Source organism: Miniopterus schreibersii (assembly GCF_964146895.1).
Source record: "Miniopterus schreibersii genome assembly, chromosome: 1".
Lineage (NCBI taxonomy): Eukaryota > Metazoa > Chordata > Mammalia > Chiroptera > Miniopteridae > Miniopterus > Miniopterus schreibersii.
In genome coordinates this window covers 86201026-86227176 of record NC_138101.1, presented here as the reverse complement: position 1 = coordinate 86227176, position 26151 = coordinate 86201026, and the positions used below count along the sequence as shown (strand labels likewise).

Below are 26151 nucleotides of genomic sequence, written 5' to 3'. Positions count from 1 at the left end.
ACAGATTCTCTTAGGACACATGTATTTGTGTTACAAAAAAAAGCTAGTACCCCCAAAACAGCAGACTTTGGTTCAGAGCCTGCAGGATCTCCACCACTCCCTGCTTCTCCCTAAAGCCACTGACACCCTTGGAAATGTTGTCTTCAATGATTCCTCCCCTCCCCCTGCCCTTTCTAACCCAGAACTTTTCAGTCTGAGCCTCCTTCAGCTAAAGTCTCTACTGGGGGATTGTTTCAATCTGACTTTGTAGCTTATCTGTAGGGAAAATATCCAGGGAGCTGGATATATTCCAGAGCCAAACTGCAGAGGATGGTGCTCCTTCATGAGCCCACAGTACTAGGCATCAGGCAAAGTGCCAAGCAAGGCAAACACAAAAAGGAAAAATGGAAAAGGGAGGTCCTGCTGACCTGAGGGTCTCACAGGCTGAAGGTGTGTGCGAAACACTTGCACCCAATGTGGTTAACGCTGTTGCAGAGCTACCAGTGAGGCTGAGGCCCAAGAGGTAGCAACCGCCTCTTGGGGAGAGAGAGAGGGAGTAGGAATGGGAAAGGCACCGTATGGGTTGAATTGTGTCCCCCAAAATGACATTTTGAAATTCTAACCCCCAGTGACTGTGAACATGATCTTATTTGGAAATAGTCCTTATAGATGTAATCAAATTAAGATGAGGTCATATGCGATTAGGGTGAGCCCTAATCCAACATGACTGATGTCCTTAAAGGAAGAGAAAGCTGAGACAGACACACAGAGGGAAGATGGCCACGTGAAATATGAGGTAGAGATTGGGTTGAAGCATCTGCAAGCCGAGGAACGTCAGGGGCCGCTGGCAGCACCAGAAGCTAAGAGAAAGACATGGGGACATGGGGCAGATTATCCCCTAGAGCCTTCAGAGAGAGCGTGGCCCTGCTGGGACCTTGATTTTGGACTTCTAGCCTCCAGAACTCTGAGAGAACAGATTTCTGTTGTTTTAAGCCACCCAGCCTCTGGTACCTTGTGTAGTAGTCCTAGGAAACTAAGAGAGGTGGTATTAATATTGTTTGAGCTGAGCCTGGACCCTGGAGTGGTTCTGGTGGATAAACAAAGACAGGAAGAGGTGGGGCCTAGGGAAAAACAATAGCCATTTAGAAAGGAGTGCCCCACTGGGGTACTGGGGTGCTGGGACCCTGGAGTGCCAAGGGCAGAGTGGAGTGTCAGGGAGCAGTGGTAGAGAGAGAGGCAGGGGTCAGCCCAGACAGGGCGTTTATGCCATGCTAAGAAGTCTAGACTTTATTCACTGAGGATTTCGTGGCTGAATGATTACAAGAAGGCACTGCAGCCTCACACGCCCCACTCTGCACGCTCTCTGCAGCTTAGAGCATATCCTAGTTTGGACCTGATGTTGTCTTGCCCTCTGGAGTTCTTCCAGATGGAAGGTTGGGCCAAGTATGGATGGACTTTAGGGCTGGAAATATGGGGACTGTTTTCTGAAACATCTCTCATTGCATTTGGCATTTGGTTTGTAGAGCTCCCATATCCACCCCAGACACAACTTTATGATTGGCATATAGTGTGCTTGGATCCAAACCATGATTAAAGTCTGTTTTACTTTTCAGATTCTTGGCACCATTTCATGAAACTCTTCCAATTTCTAGTCTGATCCTCTCTTAACAAAACCAAAGCTTTTGATAGCTAGTATTCCAAGATTGCCTTCACACATGTGCACTCACTCTGCACTGGGGAAAGCCGGAGTTTGGAGGTCCACCTTGGTTCAATTTTTCAATTCTTATCACAAACTCACTGCAGTCTTTTCATTTTTTCTCATGATTTGATTAATGATATTTCCAAATCTTTTCTGACTAATGCTTTTTATCTAATGTGAACCTTTAAAAAAAATCTCGGCCCAACATAATTAACTACTTGCTGTACTTTCTTAAAGGGCCATTTTAAATATTTTAAATATTTTGAGTTTTTAAGCTGCTTTAGTTTCACGTGAGTGAGCTGATGCCGAGGGGTATGGAGTTGAAGTGATTCAAATTTTCTTACTCTAAGAATGACTTTATATTTGCCAGAATAGCTTCACTCAGCTAATAGTAACTGTTACAGTGCTATAATTTTAAAAGCAGTGTGGAAAACTACTAAAAGGAGATGTAAGAGACCTGAATTTGAGCCCCATCTCTGCCATTAACGCAGCAGCAAACTATTCAACTATTTTTGGCCTCAGTGTTATAGAAAATGAAAGAGAGGTGATTAGACTCTTTGTAAAGTCTACCATTGTGCAAACTTGAACTTCTTTTTTTAATTACAGAAGCAGTGTGAACTCTGACGAAATATTTTAACATGTGATGGCAGCTACGACCCAAATACCTTGAGAGTTGAATCTTGTAGAAACCTTTTCAATGGTGGCAGCATTCTTTAGCCAAGTTTGCCACCTAGTGGCTGCACAGACTGAACCAGGGCTTTGCTTTAGTTTAAACCGTTGAACTAAAGAAGGCCCTTCACTAAGATTAATGGGCCATTGAATACAATTAATAAATTACGTTCTTAAAACTTGAGTCTACTTTAAACGCGGGAAACTGTTCTAAATACTAGTTAATTTTGGATCTTAATTTTTCCAGATTTTAGTTTTAGTTTCTATACACCTGTCTCCCCCACCCCACCCCGCCACACCCACCCCCCAAATTTTATAAAGCACTAAATGCTTTTATTTGTCTCAAAGGACTGTGGAGTCTGAGACCCGAGGGCACGCGAGGGCATTCGTACATCGTCTTTGCTCTGTGAATTCCTTCTGGAGTCTTACCTAGACAGCTGCTTCATCAGCTGTAACAACCCTGCATGACCTTTGAGTAGCCTCATATTTTAAAAAACATTTGAGCATCTTAAGCGTGAGAGTTTCAGTATTATTTTTATCAAAATATTGAATGTCTGGAATGATAGGAATAGGTCACGCTCTGAACTAGCATAACAAAAAACTGTGAGTATTCTATTGACATTAGACAAATGCCTAAAGTCATATTCTACTTGACATTTTGTTCGGTTCCACTTGGACCCTCTCCTGGACAATATTAGTCTACAGTCCAAAAACATGTTGCAAAAGATTTGCAGTGACTCAAATACTAAACATCTTTTCTTGCGTGTATAAGACTTAACCAAAAGTATGATTAAAGCCTTTGCAGAGAGTTATTTGCACTCAAAAGGAGGACTGTCCTGCTCTGCACTTTGGTGATGTGCCTGCAGTGAGATGCTGAGAAAGTGGAGGGTGTAACCAGGTAGCCTGTTACTAATTTTTGATCCTGGGAACAAATCCAGTTGTTTTGTGACATCTCCTCTTGATTTTCTCAAAGACACCTCAGACTCAATGTGTTGATGCTGAACTTGTGGTCTTGCCTCCCCCAGACCTGGTTCGATACCAGTCTCTTCCTCGGAAAATACCACTTCTCTCCAAGCAGCTACGCAAACCAGGAACCTCATAGTCATTCTTGATAACCAACCTCTCCCTCAAACCCACCAGCCAGTCTATCACCAGTTCTTTCGGTTTCACCACGCAAATATCCTGAACAGATTCTTTCATCTCAGCCCCTTCCTTGGCCAGCTACACCTCAGCGGCCGTCCCTTCTTGGACCACTGCAGCAGCCAGCTGGTCTCCACACTGCCCTCCCCCCGCTCATCGCCCACCCTGCATGTAACCAGTGTAATCTTTTCTAAATGAAAGTCAAGTCACGTATCCCTCTTGCTAAAACCCCTCAGTGACTCCCCATCATTATCACAAATACAAAACCCCTTCCAGTTGCCTAAAAGCCTTGCATGGTCTGACATGACTGCTCTCTAGGCTCAGTGCAAGCATATCCCCCTTTGCTCGTTCCACACAGGCCTTTTTATTTAGGATGCTTCCTCGCATGGTCTCTGCACATGCTTGCTGGTCCCTCTCCCTGGATTGCTGTTCCCTTCTTCCTTTCACCTAGTTAACATTGTCATATTTCAGACCTCAGACTTTGTCTCCTTTTCTCTGGGAAGTCCTGGACTAGATGAAAGAAGAAGTCTGTTGTCAGCTCTTGCAGCACCTACCTTTCTTCTTTGAATCACTTGTACAGTTGTGATTTGTACACTCTTTAAGGGTGAAATCTGTGTGCATTTACTCCCCAGTGCATCTCCGGCTCGTCTCCTAGTGCTGGCTCATACTGGATGCCTCAGATGCTCACAAAACAGATAAATGTGTAAGACATTCTCTTACCACAGTATCCTAAAGTCAAAGTAAATCACAGGTTGAAACAAAATAGTCCCAACCAAATAGAAACTTGTAAAACCCCCAGATAAATTCTAATTTGATTGAAGAGGAAACCAACATTATACTAAAAGACTATTTTGACCAACAGTTGTCTGCATTCTTCTTACAGGAAACACCAACAGAGCAGGTGCACTGAGCACACTCGCATCGACCGTGGTAATTACTCAAGAGGTTGCATAAACTGTTTGTACAGCCCCCCCTATAGTTATAGCTTTTCTGCCCTTCTCTCTCATAGATTCAGTGCAGAATTCTACTTTTGGCATAGTCTGCTTTAGAAAACATTTCAAATCAATCTACTGCATATCAGAGCTCTAGGAGCCCAATAAAAGCAAAAATCTGAGGTTTCTAGGGAATGAAATTAATGCGAGTACCATGCTGTGTTTTAGCAAGTGCAGAAGTCCACCTTTACCACAGGTGTCCTGCCATTTCACTTTGACCTACAATATTATGAGTTAAGTAATGATTCTTCTTCTACACTTATACTAGAATTGGAATAAAACCCATAGCTGACTAGAGAGCCTGATGCTCTTGAAATAATTTCTTTGTTTGCTATCAAAAAGGAAAAAGAGAAGAAAATAAACCAAACTGTCATAACAACCATGTGAGGTACATGCTATTTTAACACTCACTCTAGAGATGGGAATACTGAGGTATATACAGAGAGGTAAAGTAACTTGTGCAAGGTCACAGAGCGTGTAAGTGGTGGAGCTAGGATGTGGGTGTCAGCCCAGTATGGGACTTAGAAACTGTACTCCCACATGAGGAGCACTCTCCTTAAATACAGGAAAATTTAGAGCTACCCCAAATCATTCTTATTTTTAGTACTAATTTTGAAATCCAGGACCATGTAACAGGACATGAAATATAACTAAAAAATGAGTATTGGAAACAAACGATCCTAAAGCATATGTAAAACTAACACAATCAAATACCACACATAAAAGTCATTTAGAAAAAGAAAATATTTCAACAGAGATAGATTTAAGAAAAAATACGTAAGATACAGCTGTAATGAGTTTGTGAGTGCATTAGCTATTTATAGAATGGTTTTAAAAATCTGTATCTTTGTACTTTTCTGCATTTTTAAATTTTTGATGAGTTGATACGATTTTTACAAGAACAATAGGGGAAATTCTATCTTTAAAATAAGATTGGAAGTAGATATGCCAAGATGTTATGTTAAGTGAGCGATGGAATTATGGATAATTATTTTTTCTTTTTGTTTTTAAAATGATAAAGATTAACTATTTAAAAATACTGAAATATGTATATGTAGACTCAGATAAACTGAGAAGTATTACAAGAACATAGATGAGAATACTAAATATAGAGATATTTTACATCCAAGTAAATTCATAGATTAAGATCCATCCCTATCAAAATCACAAAGGGATTCTTCATAAAGTTAAAAAAAACCTTTAAAAATTAAAATGTTTTAGCAATATGAGAATACAAAGGTCATGAAACAGAAATTACTCAGTTGTGTTTAATTTGTTTAACTAGGTAGGAAAGGTTTTTCTTGCTGTGGCACTACAGCTGGGTAGGCCACTAGGATCTGTGCAGAGCAGCTTCATATGGTCAGACAAGCAGCATGAGTTTTGCAACAAAACACATCATATGAATTACAGGAATGTTACACATGAATGACAGGAATATTACACATGAATTACGGGAATGTTATAAGCTTTTGGCAACACAGATCCTTTTCTCTAGCTGAAACACAAAGGGGAATTTGTCTCACTTACTACCTGGTACATTTCTGTGGTTAGCTAACTAGTTTTTGCAGTTTAAATAATATTGTAACTATTTTTGTTTATATCTACTTTTACTGAATTTTTAATTTTGTATGTATAGTTTACTAAAAAGCCAGAGAAGTGACTTTTGAAATGTTTATACAATAGCAATTTTCAGCTAGAATGATCTTCAGTATTGTGTAATATTTTGAAAGAGTAGTAAGCAAGCACATTAATCTTTTTGGTTATTATAATATGTTCAAGTGACAATAGACAAAAGAGAGGGATGCGCTCAGAAAATAATATACCAACAGGACGTCCATTCAGGAGACTTCCAGCTTGCCTTCAATTTATGTAATATATAAAAAGAACACAATAAAACAATAGAAGAAGAATATTTAACAAGTAAAAAAATTGTATTAGGATAAGAAGTTAGCTACTTAAAAAAAATTAGATCCTCATCATATGTCGAAACCAATTAGAGTTAAGTAGACCCTGTCCCTGGGAAAAGAGTTGAATATAAAACATATTATGATTAGAATAAAAGAGTATTGATTTATCAGGACAATGGAAAGGTTAAAAAAAAGTCTTTCTTAGTTTGATGTGATAAAAAATTTCACAAAGAGTAACATATTGTTATTTCAAAATATTAAACTGCATAACAAGAAAACAGAATGAAAAGATAGGTAAGGAAAATGTTTGAACAAATATGTGAGTGAAGGATGAAAATACTGCTCGAACAGTTTCTACAATTTGGTAAAGCTGCAGTAATAAGAAACTGAATTTAGTTGTGCCTATATTATAAATGCAATTAAGTAAAAATAGCTAATTTTTAAAGAAAATTTGAAAAATACGTTGATTTTATATATTGAGGTAAAAACTAATATTTGCTATTTTCTAAAATTTTCAATATTATACTTTCAGTAACAGTGAAACAAATTTATCAAACATCCTGGTAGATATGAAAAGAACACACTATTTTAGAACTTGTAGGACTATTAAGACAAAATCTCTTGATTTCAACACTGATGTATATACTTACTCTTAAATATGATAACAAATAAACACAAAATTCTGTTAAAACATTTATTCGAGTTAAAGACAAAACAAAATGGTGTATCCTGGGAAGCTAGGCCCTAGTGAGGTGGACATTCTATGTTTAACAGGAGGGCCACCGTCTCTCCTTACTGGGGTCACCCTGGAGAGAGTAGAACAGGAAGAAGGGAGAAAAAGATCACAATCGAAGACAAACTGGCCAGGTTTAAAGAGCAAGGACTTTGGTGTCTGAAGGTTTGGAGCTGAAATCCTAGCCCTGGCATTCACCAGGGTGTCCTTAGACATGTTACGTCACCCTGGGAACACTGTCTGCTCAGTGGTGAAACTGAGCTACTCCTAACTGTGGTGCTGCATTGCTGGGAAGAGATAAATCATGCAATGCATGCAGGGCAGAGGTGCTGGCTTTTCTCATTGACTGTTTAAAAGTGTTCGATTAGGTGGAGCCCACTGGCATTTCCATAGTACAGTGTCCTCGCTGTCTGCCACAGTGATCTTGGCTGCAGATCTGTTACATCATCACAAGGATTTTGTGACTTTAAAAAACCCCATTATCTATAAAAGCTAAGATCTGGAAACGGCCCAAGTGCCCATCAGTAGATGAGTGGATTTAAAAGCTGTGGGACATTTACACCATGGAATACTATGCAGCTGTAAAAAAAAAAAAAAGGATATCTTACCCTTTGTGACGGCGTGGCTGGACCTGGAGAATATTATGCTGAGTGAAATAAGCCAGGCAGAGAAAGACAAATATCACATGATCTCACTTATAATTGGAATCTAATGAACAAAACAAGCTGATAAACAAAATAGGTCCAGAGGCATGAATGTGTGGAACAGACTAACAGATCTCAGAGGAGAGGCAAGTGAGAGGGGAAAGATATAAACCAAAGAACAACAATAAAAGTAAAATAAAACAAAACTAAAAATTTTAAAAAAAGAACTTATGTACACATATGCATAAGCAATGGACACAGACAATAGTGTGGTGAAGGCCTGGGGTGGGATAGGGGCTGGGAGGAGAGGGGTAAAGTGGGAGGGAATTGGGGGACATTTGTAATACTGTCAATAATAAAAATAAAATAATAAAATAAAATAAAGAATCCCTGTGGAACCACAGGTGTCTGGTTTCTCTGTTGAGGTCCATATCGAGTAAGATTGTTGAATTCAGCACTGAATTTCAGACATCAAAAGTTTATCTTTAAACAAAAATCATTTAAAAATTAAAATTGGAATTATTAAACCATTTCCTAACTCCCGTATTTCAGGGACAATGGTGGTCCCTGAAGAATATGACTTCTCCTAATGTGCATCATAATCTCTCATTAAAAAATGCTGTGCAGGCTCACATGAAAGAAAGTACTGATCCTTGACCACAGCAGAGACATGTTAAGTGCACTTCAGCAGTTTTGTCTTCTGGGAGTTTTGATTTCATTCGTTAATTTCAAATTTCTGAACTGCCTTCCTGATTCTTTTGTCAGCCTTATGTGGGAGCACTTGAAGTTGGTTAAGATTCAATAGCAAAGCTCCCTGAGAAAAGGAATGGCTCCCTATCCACACATACAGGCATGGGGGCTGACAAATGTCACCCCCTCTCCAGAGGTTCATATCCTGATCCCTGGAACCCATGAATATGTTACCTTACGTGTCTAAAGGGACTTGGCAGATGTAATTTCATTAAGGGTCTTGAGCTGAGAAGATTATCCTGGAAGGCCCAGTGTAATTTCAAGGGTCCTTACGAGGGAAAGAGAATAATCAGAGTTAGAGAAGGAGACTGTGGCACTGAAGCAGCAGTCAGAGGGATGGAATTGCTGGCTTTGAAGAGGGAAAGGGGCCAGAAGCCAAGGGATGCAGCACCTCTAAAAGCTGGAAAAGGCAAGGAAATAGACTCCCCCCTAGAGTGTCCAGAAGGAACACAGCCCAGCCCACACCTTGCTTTTTTCTCAGGAAGCCTAAATTTGGACTTCTGACTTCCAGAACTTGGAGATAATAAATGTGTGGTCTTTTAAGCCACTGACGTGGTTTCAGTTTGTTACAGCAGCCACAGGAAACTAATACAGGCACATGTCGTGTAAAACTGCCCCTGTCGGTCTGTTGCGTGCGTCTAGCTGAGCCAGGGTGGAGCTGTTGGAAGTATTCTTGCAGTGTGGTTGCCTGTGTTCATTTTTTATTCTTGCCAAAAGAGTGCAAAATATGTTTGGAATTAGCCACGTGATTACTGTAATTTCCTCCATCAAGGAGTGAGGTCAGCTGCTACCAGGCATTATCCTTTCCAGCAAGTTGTATTTTAGGGAAGATCATCTAGACTTCTAATTTAAGGGAGATTTAAAGTCCTGGGGAGGTGAAGGTATGGGGTTGGACGTAGGAAAAGAGCTTTCATTTATTCTTGTTCTGACCTTGCTTTCAAATATGCATTGTTGTCGCATTAATCAGGAGTTGGGAATGAATCCATTGGCATCACTGGGTCGGTGCTGGGGGAGGTGATGTGCGGAGCAAGTATTCACTGTGGCACTAGGAGGGTGTTCCATTCTGGGAATCCAGAGGACAGCTCTGGGTCAAATCCTGCCATGCCCCCCAGGCCCCTGAGGACAAAAGCCTTGGATGACAGTCTGGATGCTCTAGTGGTTAATCCCACCAAGTCTCCATTCAGAGCCCCCAGAACTGAAGCTCTGCCTCACTTTCCTTAGCTGTGTGAGCTTGAGACAGCTATGTAACCTCTCTAGGCTCAGTTTCCCCATGTGGTTAATGGGTACAGAATATTAGCTTAAAGGATTGGTGTGAAAATTAAAAGGAAAAAAATACAAAGTGCTTAGCACATAGTAAGCACTCCATAAATGTTAAACTATTATTATAATTATTATAACATTAAGGTATATCAGAATTTTGAAAGCGGGGAGCCAATAGGCTCTTAGTTCTCTATTTCTTTTTGAAACAATTTTTTACAATCTTTTCCCTACCTCCTCTGTTAAGTAAATGAGCCAAATGTGGCCTCTGTGTAGTGTTTATTTCTTCAGTGAGGGCTGAAACCGCTCAGCTCCAAAGCTGGCTGGTGCCAAATTCAAATTCTTATACATCCAGCTGTTTCAAACAGAGCCCAAACACGCAGACTTTTAGCCCTTTCCTGCCTGCTTGGCGTACCCCACAAGCTCTTCCCCCGCACCTCCTGCTTGTAGATAAGATTGAGCCTTGTGATGATAAGGCCCCAAGCTGGTTAAGCCCTACGAGGTCTTTTTTCTGGAGGTTCCCCACCTAGCTGGACAGACATCACCCAGACATTGTAGTTCCTCTTTCATCTCCCTCTCCCCTTCTGAGTAACAACCCCTGTGTGCCATGGTCTGTGGACACACTCCTGCTGTGAGGGACATCCCCCACAAGTCACCCAGCGAAGCTTGTGTGTGCCATTGACATAGCTTTTTTTTTTTTTTTTATCAGCCCCCAACCCCTCAGGCCCCCATGCCCTCTTTTCCAACAAACACCAACCCCCAGTAGACACACAAGCATATTTTTGCTTCTTCTGCCTTATAGTAAGCCAAATAGGACCAAGGGACAGAGAAGTAAACATTATAGTTTTCCTTAGAATTGCCCAATTTGGGACATGAAGTGTTGGATATAGAAAGATTGTCAGGGATGCCAAAAGTCGAATGATTACATTCTTTCCATCACACCTTCAAGAAAATCCTACTAAAACTTTAGGCACATCTGTTGATACTTTCCAAAATAAATCTTCCTAATGAGAAAAGTAAAATTCAAACATATAAACATAAGCTTAGAAATTCAATAGCGAAGCCTCACTTGTCCAGAGCCAATTAAGTTGATTTTAGGACCCAAGTGAACTATTCTTTAGAAAGGAGAAAAAAAAAATGTTTATATCAAACATAATGAGTTGGATCTTTCAAAAAGGAAAATTCATAGTTCAGTTATTTCACCTTTGGAACTGTCTGGTTCATAAATCAAAATAACAAAAACTTCTGTGGTCTGATAATAATAAAAAAATTGGGCACATACACTATTTTTGAAGAACTTTATCCCTAACCAGATGACTCTCCCCAAGTTTTCTTTCTCTGATCTTAAATTTGAGAAGACTGTTTTTTGGTGACATCTATTATTTTTGTAGTGTTCTCAACTAAATTAGACAAGAAAAGAAAAATGGGGATTGTCTCACCCATTCCTTTGCCTTCATCGTGTTACCCCATCATTAGCACAGTATTATGAGATGAACTTTTTTTTAATTTTTAAAAGTTTTTTCGATTACAGTTGACATTCAGTATTATTTTATATTAGTTTCAGGTGTACAGCCTAGTGGTTAGGCAGTCCTGTACCTTACAAAGTGACCCGGTATTTCCAGTACCCAGCTGGCACCGTGCAGAGTTATTACAATATTAGTGACTATATCCCCTGTGCTGTACTTGACATCCCCGTGACTATTTTGTAACTAGCAATCTGTACTTCTCAGTCCTTCACCTTTTTCACCCAGCTCCCATCAGTCTGTAAAATGAACTTCTTTTGATGACATCTTAGTAATGAATGTCTATGATTTCATTTGACATGTCTGGTATTACACTCCAAAAATTCTTCCTACTGTTCTATTATTTAATTTTTTGTCTTTGTCACCATCTTTTAATGGCCCATCACCCCCCTTCCCCATTGTCCTCACTTCACTTCTTGCTCTGTTTATATTGCACGATCCATGCATATATTCTCAACTCTCTGCTTCTTTCTCCTTCTGTCCAGGATTCCTGGGAAATCTCAAGCCCTGCGAAATCTGACTGTCATTGACTCTTCCCTTGAACTTGAGAAGAGGAGCATGGGGTCAGGGGGTGCGGGGAAGAGTCACAGCTATGGGGACTGTTTTTCTTTAAGTTCCTGACCACAGATGTCCTGCCCTCAGTACTGCCTGTTAACCCGATTTCCCTGCTCATTCCACTCTACCCCTTCTAAGGTGACTTTTTATACCTTCTACCTTCTTCTCAGTCTTGAACACTTTCCCCCTTCTTCTCATTCCCAGTTAATGACCTTTCTTCTAATTGCATTAGAAAAAATAGCAACTCTCCAAAAAGACTTTCCTGCTACTCCTACTAATTCTACCTCCTGGTACCCAGATCCTCTGCCCTCCTTCCTGTGAGAGTGGGTGAACCGACCAAGAGCTCATCTCAGCCAACCACTTTGCTGATCCATGCGATCCCATCCCCTCTGGCCCAACCGAGAACTTCGCTCCTGCAGTTATCCATGGTGTCTTTGAAAGCATCTTCTCCGCCCCCCTCTCTTTTCTGTAGTACCTCCCATTGAAGGGGGGGAATGCCTTATTCCCACCTCTTATTGTGGCTATTTTAATCTTTCTACTATTTGCTAAACAAAATCTTGAAAAAACTCTCCGTATTCACTGTATCAAGTCCTTTGCCTCCCTCTCTTAATTGAGCTTATTTCAATCAGACTTTTGACCTAGTCCCTCCATTGAGTCCAGTCTAGTCACAAGCATTAGTGGCCTCCAGCTGACTAGATCTGATGATAAATTCCCAGTGTACATCTTACTTGACCTCACGTTGGTGTTGGGCAAAGCACATCACTTTCTCTTCTTGCAGAATACCACACACTCCTAGTTTCCTCCCTCCAGCGCAGTCACTCCTCTTCTGACCTCTAAATAGTGAAATGCCCCAGGAATCGGTTTCCAGACCTCTTCTCCATCCATATTCTCTAGGGAGTTTCACTAAAGCTCATTTCTTTACTACTATTTATATGATGACTTCCAAATTTATATCTCAGCCAAAGCCTCTTTTCTGAACTCTGGGACCATATACTAGAATGCCTACTTGACATCTCTGTGCTGATATGCTACAGGCCTCTCGAATCATCCCCTCTAAAGTATTTCTTGTTCTCTCCTCCAAGCCTGCTCCTGCCTGTGTTTCTCTCTCGGGCAGTGGAACTACCACTCATACAGTTGTTGCCCTTGTCTGCCCCCCTTCCCAGACTGGGATCGTGCCTGGTTTCTTGTCTCTCTGTCACGACATCCGTGTATAGGTCAGTTCTGTCACCTCTAATTTTAAAATATACCCAGAATCCTACCACTTCTCAAGATTTCCCCCATTAATGCCCTTCTCTCTCACCTGAACTGTTGCAGTTGTCTCAAAATTGATCTCTCTGGATCCACCTTAGCTTCTCGCGGTCTCCATATAGCAGACAGCATGCTGCTTCTAAGATGTAAATCAAATCATGTGGGGGTTTTTTGTAATGACTATGAGAAATTTATTTAGTCTCTTTGTACTTTATTATCTGTCTAAGAGAGATATTAATATATATATATATATAAAATGTTTTATTTTTTTATTGTTGACAATATTACAGATGTCCTCCAATTTTCTCCCCCTTAGCCCCCTCCTCGCAGCCTCTGCCCCACACCAGGCCTTCATCACCTATTGTCTGTGTCCATTGGCTATGCATATGTTGTTCTTTTTAAAGCCCTCCAATGGCTTATCTTCACAATTGGAATAAAATCCAGTCCTCACAGTGACCCAAAAACCCTAAATGATCAAGTCCCTGACCACTAACTTGGGCTCCAGCTACAAGTCACCTTCTTGCTATCATTTCTGTGGGCCAAGTGCATTCCTTCTCAGGGCATTTGCTTGGATTTTTATTTTGCCAGATGATCACGTGTCTCACTCCCTCATTTTATGCTGCTCAAAGATGATCATTTTTAAAGGCTTTCCCTGACCAACTTATATAAAAGATAAACATACTCCTCCCTATCTGTCATTCTTTACCTCTCTTCACCCTATGCAGCAAAATTGCACGTTGACACCTTTTCATATTATTAAATATTAATTAAGTTAATATCAACAATTTCATAATTAAAACTTAGTACTTGCTGCCATTTCCACTGCCTGCCTGTTCCATGAGAGAGGGATTTTGAGTGTCTCCCTGGTGTCTCATCAGTGTCTGGAACTAGGCCTGGTACACAGGGAGTACTCAGGAGGTATTTATTGAATGAATGGAAAAATTTAAGCAATTAACTCTTAGCTTAGGCTAGTAACCCCAATTTGTTTTGTTTTTCCACAAGGCCTTATTCTTCAACGTCAGCTTCACATTTCTTCTCTAACCTGTCCTCAGGTTTCGAGTATTATTTGCTTAGGGTAGGAAATTCAGCACTAGACAAATATCTAACCAGTTGTCTTAATGGATATAGTTCTGCCTGTATTTTTTATGGACTGATGTCAACTTTTTAGTTTTTAAAAAATTCTCATTACCAGTTCATTTTTGCGTATTCCCTATTTTTAATATGAACACAATACTTTATCTTTTCTTCTTCGATTTTTTTTTTTGCATTTGTTTACTTTAATGGGATTCTTATGTCACTAAATTTGTTTTGTATATTATTCTTGATGCCTCGGTTTGGCCTGGTGTTTTCAGTGCCAAGGAATATTTAGGAGTATGCATCCATTTATTTAACCAAAAAAACAGCATTGAAATTAACACTGTACTTACAGCATAATTTGAAAAGAACCAGAAATAGTAAAAACATCAGTTTGTTTTCAGACTTGAGCTTAGTAGAAAACAGAAAGTTTGACAATGTGGGAGACTATTTCCATGGAACTATCAATAGATCCTTAACAGAATCTATACAAAATTTGGCTCTCACTGATATTTTCCTTCTTTTTCTTAAATGAAAAATTTTGGGTTGTGTGGAAGTCTTTCACAAGTGAACGTATTGAGGTCTTTGCTGCCCCAGGACCACTTCTCGTCTCTTCTTGGCTAACATCCACCACAGTGCCCCATACACAGGAGGTACCCAGAAACCTTCTGGAATTAAATGGAGACTATTAAAGCAACCCTTTCATCTTCTAAATTAATTAAGTTAATTTTAAAACACCCAGTTTCCTATTAGGATTAGAATACTACTACATGCTTTCCTTTGAAGATAAGATGAACCAAAAACACACATTAAAACACATTTATATATTTATATAAAATATAAAATGAACACAAGCTGGTATGAATCAATATTAATACCTAATCTCGTAGTCTGCTTTTAGATAGTTTACTAAGTGATTTTGAGCATCTATTCTAATATAGAGATTTAGTAATTTTCATGTTATTCCATTTACCCTAAAATGCATACGTGCGTACCAACAGACAGACACTTTATGTCCCCTTCTCAGCTCCTGTTCGTGTCTAGTCCTCCAAAAACCATCTTAAAGAAATGTGAAAGTTGGCCAGTTTAATGACATGCCACAAGGCAATTGGCATTTGATTCTTTTAAGACATCTCTTCTAATTAGTTTCTTAGGCCAGCCTGTCTGCCCTCAGTGTTACCTCACCTTTTTTGAAGTTGCCCCTTCTACATGCGGAGAGCTCTTCAGTGGGCAATGACAATGGAAGGACATCTTTTACCTTAGGACAAACTAAAGATTTAAGATACCCAGATACTTGTGGCCCCTGTAGGAGTGTTACTGTAGAAACAAAACCAAGGCAAGTTGCTTTTGAACTAGACAACATCCATCTTTGGCTTTATTTCCATTTCCCTGTCTCTACTATCTTAAGCCCTCACCCAAAGACCCAAATCGTGAAGACTTAAGCTCCAGCTCCCTCCCAGCTCTGTTCTTATTCCCGGAGCATCCACTCCCTGAAGCCTTCCCCCTCTTTATCCCTTTGTCTGCAATTAGGCGTTCAGAACAAAAGCCATTTGCTTTAAGGACAAGTGTAAACCCAAGTCGGTGGCCTTGTCTTAAGCGGCTTACCTTCCATTGTACTTCCAGCTTGATTATTTGTAAATCAGATGGACCTGTGTTAAACTAGCCACCTAAAATCAGTCCTAAGGTCAGTGTCATCTAGTATTTATAAGAAGCTTATCATTGAGGAACAGTATTCAGTGGGCTCTTTGAAGGGCACAGAGTCTATCTCTGTCACTCTGGGGCCCTGGAACATTTTATACAGCACCCGACCTACCTGCTCTTCAAACATTTGGGAGGATTCTCTTCTGAAACCATATTCAGTGGATGCATTTTTAAAGGGCTTGCTTTATTTTTTTTTCTGTACTAATTGATGTCAACTCTTATGAAGCCAGTTTTGTTAAATTGTATATTCTTGGAAAATAAACATTTCATTCAGGTAAAATGAATAAGTATTTAAAAATATAAAACTCTGGCCAGGCCAGGCGTGACTCAGTGATTGAGCCTCAACCTAGGATCCAGGAGATCACAGTTCGATTCCTGGTCAGGGCACATAGCCTGGGTTGCGGGCTCAATCCCCAGTAGGGGAGTGCAGGAGGTGACCGATCAATGACTCTCTTGTCATTGATGTTTCTATCTCTCTCCCTCTCTCTTCCCCTCTCTGAAATCAGCAAAGACATATTTTTAAAAAATAATAAATAAATAAATAAATAAATAAATAAAAATATAAAACTCTGGAGGCCTAGTGGTTGGGCACAAGAGCTTTGGAGTTCAACAAATCTGGGTTCAAATCCTATTTCTGCCTTAACCCAATGGCTAAACTCTTAAGTCTGTTTTCCTTATTTGTAATCCTGGGGTAAATAATAACAGTGCCTTCTTGAAAGCTGGTATGCAGATTAAAGAAATAGAGCTTACTCCGTGTTACATCAGTAATGTTAGCTCTTTCTGTGATCATTATTGCTGATACCACTTGTGGGTCAAGCCAAATCTGTAAGGAGTTAGGTATCTTCTCTAGCCCATTCTCTCCCCACTCCCCTGGCTTATTTCATTGACCATTGCTATGGTGTGAAACCTAGTTTCCAGTGACGGTCAGTCTCAGAAGCAGCTCTTTAAAACCCATTGAGGTATTGACCTTAAAGATGTCCGCAAGAGTGCTGCTTATCACTTTACACAATGTTCCTTTTGACGGGGACATCAGAATTCGATGTCTTGTGTTCGTGCCAAGCAAAACTGTTCTTCTCAGCATCTGGTTTATTTTAAGCTCATGGACAGTAATTTGTATAACTGACTGAGCTTCCCTTTGGAGTTGGCCGCTAGAAAGCTTAGAGCCAAAGTTATGGTTCATTTGTAAGAAGTGCATCAGTTTTTATGGGATATATTTCAAGCCTCATTTCTCACTCCATGCTATGCCCCTGTCATTGTTACTCTTTTTTCCCCCTTTTAATCCCTCTTTTATTTTATGCTATTTAAATGTTATTTTACAATTTGTTCTTGTCAGTTGCCTTAAATTATTTCTGAAGCACGATGAGAGGCATAAATAGATAAATATAGGTAGATAAAGTAAGGTCTTAAATAATGTAACTTATACAGACATCTTGTAGCTTCTGTATGTGAGAGATGATTACTTTTTCTAAGAAGATAGTTACATAAAATGATTTTTCCAATTGCTAAAATTTCAGACTTTCCAAGGAAGAGAAAGGAAGAAGCTCAAGGGTGGACATGTTTTGTAGAAAATGGGGGTGATTTGGGAAGCCAGCAGGAGAACCTGGAAGGCTGACCCTATGGCTCAAGGTGGAAAGCAGTGTCTGCTGTTGGATTAATCAATCATTGTGTACAAAATACTTTTTACATTTCATAGAATGCCTAGGAAGACCATGGACTCAGGAATTAAAGTTCCAGATAGAAATCCCGAGTCTGTCATATTCTTGCGCAATTTCTTTATTTATAAAAGCAATATTTATCTCATAGGGGGTCTCTGGAAAATCAAAGGACGCTCTGTGTGGAGCATCAGTACATGTTAGCGCTCATTCTTCCTGGCCTTTCCACTTCAGCCGCAGATTTTTAAAAAGCTGTCAATTGTCAGTTATGTAAATGAATTGCACACCGGGGTTATTCGGATAGTGGTGGGACTGATGGCACTCTTTCTGATAAGAATTTTAATAAAAACATACAGGGTGTCTCCCCCAAAATGGACATACACTTTAACAGCTGATAGCTCAATTTTGAAAATGAAATATATTTTAATAAGCACTGCCTTTGTAATTATTCAAAGTGTATGTGCACATTTCGGGGGGACACCCTATATACGTGGTTTATACGTAGGCCACCGAATTCTACAATCTCTCAGGAACGTTTCATGGCAACTTGAGACGAAGTGTGTGTTTCTCTCTCTTGGTCTTTTCAAACAACTGGGAACTCAAAATTGACACTGCGAAGTATTTTATCTTGTTATCATCTTAGATTTGTGAGTGTTTCCTCTCTTTATGCACGTGCTGCATTTCCCTGAGAGCAGTAATGAATGAGATGACCTGGTCAGGTGTATTCTCTGCAGAGTGGGGGTGGCGTGGAGAACGGGAACCGCGGGTGATTTCTTGGCCATTCCGCCCCCTTCCTCATTCTCCAGCCCCCGTGATCAACGGAATGTCACCTTCGCCTCCTCAGGGTTCCTCCTTCCACTGGCACGTAATCTTGTTCCCTCGTTGCCGGCCACCTGTCACACAAAAGGTGAAGTTGGGGTAGACAGAGAGGGCTGGAGACGCAGAACAAAAAGGGGCAGGGTTTTCGCTTGCTGGCCCTCCTTGTAGAAAATTTAAGTAATGGGGGAAATAGAAGAAAAAGAGAAATATTACAGACATAAAGCAAATCTACCAAGTATAAGGCTGGGAAATATAGGATAAGGGGGGGAGAGAGAATCGGGAAGCTGAGGGCCTGGGAAAGGGGTTTTTTTGATGTTTTTGTTTGCGTGAGAGAGTGAGGGCAGGCTCGCAAGTAGCTTCAGGGCGGGAGAGAGTGGGAATGAAGGGAAGATGTATTTGACCGGTGTGGCTGGGGGGTGTAGGATTCTCCGTCCTATTTCTTGAGCAGTGCAATGAAAGATGAGTGTGATTTTCAATTACTTTTTGTTGTTGGTTTGCATCTCTCACTAGGACTGTGCTCTAAGAGGCCTGGGCTTTCCCAGGCTCCCGTAGCATTCCTCTCATTTTGAACACAGCCTTGTGTGCTAACTCTGTAACACAAACTACGTTTTCCACTTATCATTGGAGCCTAGGACACGTTTCATGATTATTAATCGTTTCGCAAGTATGACTTCTCCCCCTAGCACACTGCACGTAGTTATTTCCTTTACTTCTGCTGAAATCTGTTCCTGGATGTTGAATAAACCGATGATGCCCCTCTGCTTAGTGAGATGAAATGCCTGGTTGTTGGTCTAGGGGGAGAGAGAATAGATAAAAAGGGAGCCCAGACACCACGGTGAGAAATGAGAGAGAGTAAGAGAAGGTTTTAGATCTGTAGAAGCTGGAATAAAATAGAGTGGTGCTTTTTGTAGCTAAAGGAGTGGGGTTCCATGGAAGATGAAAGAGGCCAGAGATAGTCAGGATTCTAAGGTGAGAAGCGAGGATTGTCCTAGAAGAGATGCAAAGGGGAGCTGCCATGAAAATTAAGATGCATCACAGAATGTGCTGCAGGAGACTGACGTTCACTGATGGGCAGAAACATCCAGAATGAAGCGGATTTAGGAATATGTGTCTTTTACACTGAGCGTCTTTTCCTGTTTTCTCTACATGCCCTTACCTGGTTTTGTTTCCTAAATTATCCCATCACCTCACCCACTTCTCTTACCTTCCGCCTCCACCGCCTTATACGAGACACTATCATCTTTTACGTGGATAATTGCAGCAGCTTCCTAGCTGGTTTCCCTGCTTCCTTCCCGGCCCATCTTCCAGTCTGGCTTCAGCTCCACCACCAAAATGTCTTAAATGATACACACTTGGCCATGCCTCTTACCTGTGTGAATGGAATCCCAGTGCTCTTAGTAAAAACATGAAAATCCTCAGCGCTGTCCCTGTGACCTGGTGGTCATCTGCCTCTCTCTCCACACCCTGCCCCACTCTCCCCCTCACCTCACCCTCCCACTGTTTAAACACAGCATTCTCCCTTCCTTCTGCCACAGAGAGCTTTGTAAATAATGTTCCTTCCATCTTCAATGGCTGCTGTATTCCCCCTCCCTGCCTCATCTCCCCTGCATTTGGTTAACTCCTTCCCACCCTTAGGACCCCAGCTGAATAGCGCTTCCTCAGGGAGGCCTCAGCCGACTCCTCTAATTCTCGATGCCCCTTTGCTCTACATCTCCATAGTATTCTGTACTTCCTTTCAAAGAGCTTACCAGTTTGTAATTGTACGTGTATGTGATGATTTGACTCAACTTGTCTTTTCCCCTGGATTTTAAGCCCCCTGTAGTCAGGGACCGTGGTTATTTTACTTGTCCTTTCATGGCTAGTGCCTGGCAGACCCAGGCGCAAGGTGAGTAGCTCTCAGTTGATGCTGTTGGCTGAATATAGGCACTTGTTCCTTTTTTCGGTTTGTTTTTACGGATGCTGTGCAGGAGAGTTTAGTGGGTGCATCGGCCGGGGTGTCCCTGAGGGGAAGGGCCCCCCTCTCCTGAAACCAGAGCCAGGGCCAGCGGGAAGCCCTCAGCCAGCCCTGACAGGGAGGCCCCGGGCCACTAGAGGCTTCTCGAGGTGCGTCTGATCCTTCAGCATCAAAGAGTCTTCTCGGCCAAAGCACTTCATCTGATGCCTAACGTCCCCTGTGCACTTTATCCCTCCTAACTACTGGTGACACAGAAAGTGAAGAGGCAATAAACATTCATTCTCATAAAGACTGCCCACAGGTCAATCTCTTGGACTTTAAAAATTCCTGGCATTGACACAGGCATTGTCTACAATTGTATTTAATTTGTTGCTTTTCTTATTCTACATCAGTGTCACTTTTTAATATTTTACTTTTAATATATTTCACATATAACAAAATAGCAAATGCAACAATTCATTAGGTTTGTGATTTAGCTACATGAACCAAATAGCTAGCTTTATTGACTTTATTTGATTTGGTTATTTAGTAGACATTTATTGCAGATAACTACAGACATTTAAAAGCTTCTGGTTTCTCGCTAATATAGAACTATTGACTAGTTCTTTAGACCAAACAGTCTAGGGATTATTTTCCCCCCTCTATCTTAATAAAACAACAGGTATTTTCACATTTAACGGCCTCCATAATTCTGTATGTCCTACAAATACAGTCCAGATCCCCTGCTGTGGTATTAAGGGCCTTCACAGCCTAGGCCCAGCCTGTTCTCCAGACCCTGCAGGCTCTCCTTTCCCCCTTTTCCGTCTCCCACTCCCCCGCCTCCTCCACAAGCTTAGGTTCTGTGATTTAATCATTCATTCCAGAAACACTTTGAGGTACTCTTGAAAGTACAGGTTTAGCTTCTATACTGAGGGCAAAGTAAAAGTGACTTAAATAATATGGTAGTTTGTCTGTCTTGCACAGTACATAGGGCTGACATGGCAGCCCCACAATCCAGGCCACTCGGGTTCTTTCTGTCTTGTTGCTCTGTTTTCCTGAACATACAGCTCCCTTCAAATGAAATGCGGTTGCAGCTCTCGGCAGTGTATCTACATTCGGATCAGCAGAGAGGGAAAAAGAAAGAGGGGAAAGCACATGACTGAGATGCTGGCACATTTCATTTCCACTCCTAGCCTGTTGAACAGAATCTGGTCCCTCGGCTCTACCAGGCTGCAAAGGAGGTGGGATAGTTACCCGGCAGTCACATGTCCATTTCTATTCTTAGAATGAAGTACAGAATGTCTAATGAGGGACAACTATGAGTCTTTATCATACCTACAATGTGTCTGTTCCTGTGCCCGGGACATACAGATGCATAAGGACTGAATTTGGGGGAGATCTCAGTTTAGTTTGAGGGACTTTGGATATATCCCGGTTATCTTATTCTATCATGAATATTTCATCTATATACATGCTTCTAATACAGTCTCTATAAACAGAATTTTTAAAAATATATATTTTTTAAAATATATCTTTATTGATTTCAGAGAGAGGAAAGGAGAGGGAGAGAGAGAGATAGAAATATCAATGATGAGAGGGTCATTGATCGAGCCCTCAACCCGGGCATGTGCCCTGACCGGGAATCGAACCCCGATCGCCAGGATCCTAGGTCAATGCTCAACCGCTGAGCCACAGCCAGCCTCTATAAACAGAATTTATTCTGGGTATATTCTGTATGTAATCTTCTGTGCTCTTGTATATGCTACCCCGTTGGCTGGGAGTCTTTCTGCTCCCATTTCCCACTGGATGTAATTGTACCTCCAGTGTCAAGATTAGCCCAAGAGCTCCCACCTTTGTGAAGCCTTTAGTGTTCTTTGTAGGCATAGATAAGAGCTGTGTCACTGGTGTTCCCATAGTAATCAAACACTGTTCTCTTTCCTCTGTTTTGTTATAAGTGTGTAGAGACACATGTGGATTGTATTTTATTTATTTCCTACCCCCAGCATCTAGCACAGTGCTGAGCAAAAATGCAGGTGCTCAGTAATTGCTTACCTGAATCAAATTAGTCAGTGCTTGGCATCCTTTTGTGGATCCTTGAATGGCAAGGTGGGCGGTATCTCAGGTGAACTGGGGTTCGCGCTCTTATTGTGTCTAATAATGTCATAGTTGATGAAAAGTTCAGTGAATTACAAATCAAATTCAGAATCATTGAAGAGATGATGTCTCCAGTGTTTTCATTGTATCCTAACATTGAGTTAATTTTTAGTCTTTTTTTATTCAGTTATTCTGGTAATGTGTTGTGATTGATGTTGATGAAGGGTCCTTAAGAAAAAAGTTGAATTTGAATCATTCACCTCTTATATTTTTCACTAAAGTTTCTTTAAAAAAACAAATTGAAATCCTGCCTGCGAGAAATATATCTTGCCTGGTCCAGAAAATGTTTTTTCCAGAACTTCCTTCAAAAGCCAATTTGTTGTGTGATTCAGAAATTTTATTTTAGGTTTATGAATTTGTAATCACAAAAGTAACCTTATTGCCCATGTATAGTTCTATCCGTATTTGCCTTTTGGACCTTCAAATACGTAGAAAATTAATTAGTAGATGACAAAGCCGTAGAATATTTATAAGCCTATTTAAATTATATAAATTACTAGGTGTTAGTAATATGATGGTTCATGTTACTTATAGAGAAAACTCTTCACCATTTGGGGCCTCAGTTACTTTATGAGTCAAATAAGAACATAGAACTAAGGCAGAAGGTTGGGGTGTTTTGTTTTTTCCAGCTCTAATAGCCTCTTAGACAACTAATAATAATATAGAGTTGTTACTTTAAATCATGGGTTTTAAGGAAATGTTGGTAGTGTTGAGGATTAATAGGCTTGCACTTTCCGTGGGCCCAAAGAGCATCGTGGTGGGTGATGTTAATCTGTGACATGAAACAGTTAACAGATCTTCTCAGGTGGCAGCACTGTATGGAGGTCTTGGGCCTGGGGGCAAATGTGGATCAGGGGCTGTGGCACACTAGAAGTCTATATGAACCATTGCTTATTAGAATGGCCGCTATCAGACAATTAATAGTTTTATTCCCAGATGCCTTAATAATTCATCTTTTCAGGTGTGACATGTATAAGGCCTTTTAGGAAGGATGTTGTGATCAGCCCAGTCTCTGCCAACCATGTCTTTAGAGAAGGGTACAAATTATAGGCTCCACGGAATAGTCATTTGTAAGATCTCGTGCTTGGAAAGCAGCCTTATTTAGTTTTTTTGTATCTAAATCATAGGTGATACATTACCTAAGTAGTTAATTAGCTCTGACTCTGATCAGATTTGCTTTGCCGGAGTTATGTTTATTTAATGTGCTTTAACATAGAAAATGAATATCTGGCAGTGAGAAGAAAAAAAAAAACACACCCAAACCCGACTGTGTTAACTGCAGTGATTGAGGGAGCTGGGTCCTGAGGCCACCCCAGCAATCCTTTCTACAATTCATGTGAAACACGTATTTCGAGACAAAGCGTCTGACAATTTGGAGGGTGGTTCTGTAGTCCTAGGAATCCAGAGTGAATTAAAGTCTAGACCCGGTAATTTTTCAGGCGAAAGGGAGGGAGGGAGCGATTGCAGCTCAGATATGCCCAGAGTGTCACAGAGGGAACACTGAAGCAAAGGGGCTGCTGCCAGTCTGCATCGAGAAGAAGGCAGCAATGGCTGAGCAGCCCCGGGAGCAGCTGCATTCTCAGAAGCAGTAACGGGCAGGGCGGCATCGGGGCCAGGCCTCCTCTTGCACAGAGCAGGCAAACTGCAGCCTCGTGAAATGCAAGATTCTCCGAGGTTCGAAAACCTGCCGGGGTTGAGAACGGCTCCTGGACAAATGTTGCCAAGAAACTCTGATGATCTGCCGGTTGTGACCATGTGTGAGCAATAGTTATTGCAGGGAAATGAGGGATACCTTGGGTGAATTTCTGGTCAATCGACAGCTCCCCGAGGAAGATATCAGATTACCTGAAAAGGAAAAAAAAACGGGCGAAACAAAGTTTGGGCATGCCTGCAGGAACAGGGGTGTGCTCGGAAACTACCTGGGAGGGGCAGCGAAGTGTGGATTTGCCCATGCCTCTTACCTGAGAGTTGGAAGGTGGGGAGAAATGGACAGTGGCTCTGAGGAGAAGACGAGGCACAGTGCAGCTGGGTGAAGCCGCTCACTGACGACTGCGTCCTGCACGGCTCTTCATGCAGTGCTGTGGGCTGGTGCATCGGCGGCGAGCACGGGTGTCCTATGTAAGTTTCTGTGGCTGTAAATTGCAGCTGGGGGCTGAAAATGCTGGTCGTGTCTGTCCGGTGCATGTTGCCTGTTTCAGATGTTTTTAATCCCTGTGCTGAGGATCGGCTAGAGAATCAGTCATTTGTACAGTGAGTTTTCAGAGCACCTGAAGTATATGAGATTCTGAGGTGTGTGGGGTTTTTTTTGTTTTTGTTTTTCCTGGAGATGTGTTTATACGTCTTTCGTGCTGTGTTACTTTGATAAGGGTGACAGTAACTTGCACGGGGACTGTTTGGGACGTCCATTGTCTTAGAGATCTGTGTCAGCGCAGACCAGTTGATATAGTCTCTTTTGCCTGGAGTACTCCTGTTTTCATATTTGAATCGTGGCATGACAGAATGATCTTTTAGAGAGCAATGCTACGGAGTTCGTCAAATTAAAGAGAGCCACAGAGGCTGTCATTAAATCCTATTTTGAACAGCTTCAGAAAAAGAGTAGATGATAATCGCCGGATGGGTGATGACACAGCTGTTGCGTTAGTGCCAGTCTTTATGGCAGCTTTATCGTTCTGTGATTATTTCACAGAAAGAGCCCTTATTTCACGGACCTGCTGTGTTTTGCAAAATGGCTGTCTGAGTATTAAATTCTACAAGGCAGGCTTACACAAACACTGAAGTACCACTACTTAAAACGATCGGATGCTAATTGAAATATGCTGTGCGGCACACTCGCCCGCGAGCTCGGAGGCGACGCCTGCTTTATTTCCATATTCCTTTTGCACGCGGCCACGGCCACCTTATTTCCAGGGAGCGACGTGGAAGGGAACAGGAGGTTTCTGCAGGCTGGCCAGACTGCAGTGCTGAATTGCTCAGCACTGGTTGGAGAGTCCTGGCTGCAAAACAAACAGAAAATCTACAAAGGGAGCTAATCAATACTTAAGCGTATGATGTAAAGAAATCTGTGACCTTGGAAAATTGGCCACTAGAAGAGATCTATGTGACACTTCCAGGACAAACAAGGTCATAATCCGATATAATATAAATAATAAAGTTGGAGGCTAGGGATGGGAGAGTGGGGAAGGGGTAATTATATTCCTATCCAATCTTAAAGATAATAGTCAGTTTTATTAAATAAGTAAAAGCATAAGAAACCTTTTCGTTAAAGGTTTTTGTAATTGTTATATGTCTGGCACCATTTGTCTTTTGAATGCAACAGTTGACATGTAAAAGTAAATGTAGTCCGGAGATAACCAGCAGAGATTTTTAAAGACGACATCTGCCGGGAGAGATTTTCTTTTTTTCAACAGAAAAATCAATTGCTTTTCAATAGGATTTGAGAATAAGTGTTAGAAAGTTCTGAAAGTATAAAATTATACACTTAAAGAAAATCCCCCAAAATTTTAAAAATTTGAAATTGAAAATCCATATTTTATAATATAATGAAGACTGACAATTCCATAGCTTTATGAATTTCTGTTTATTGATACACTGAATTTGAAGAAATCTATGGTTGTATAAACTATTGAATAGAGGAATCTGAAGTAAGACCTCAAACAAAGCAATAGTTCTACTTATTTTTATCCTTTTGCTGATGTTGAGCATGTAAATAAATAGAAGAGATA

General features: G+C 41.0%; 1 protein-coding gene across 8 annotated transcripts in view; it reads left to right on the top strand.

Moving 5' to 3' along the window:
• Positions 1–26151, top strand: part of CACNB2 (calcium voltage-gated channel auxiliary subunit beta 2) — a 316687-nt gene that overhangs the window by 75240 nt on the left and 215296 nt on the right. For 2 of the 8 annotated variants that reach the window (XM_081143571.1, XM_081143578.1), the window contains exon 1: positions 23867–24547. The exons of the other annotated variants lie outside the window; for them this stretch is intronic. In XM_081143571.1, coding sequence (XP_080999697.1) covers positions 24500–24547 — 48 coding nt within the window. In that variant the 5' untranslated portion in view covers positions 23867–24499. Of the gene's footprint in view, positions 1–23866; positions 24548–26151 lie in introns of those variants that run through there. 8 annotated transcript variants of the gene reach the window in all.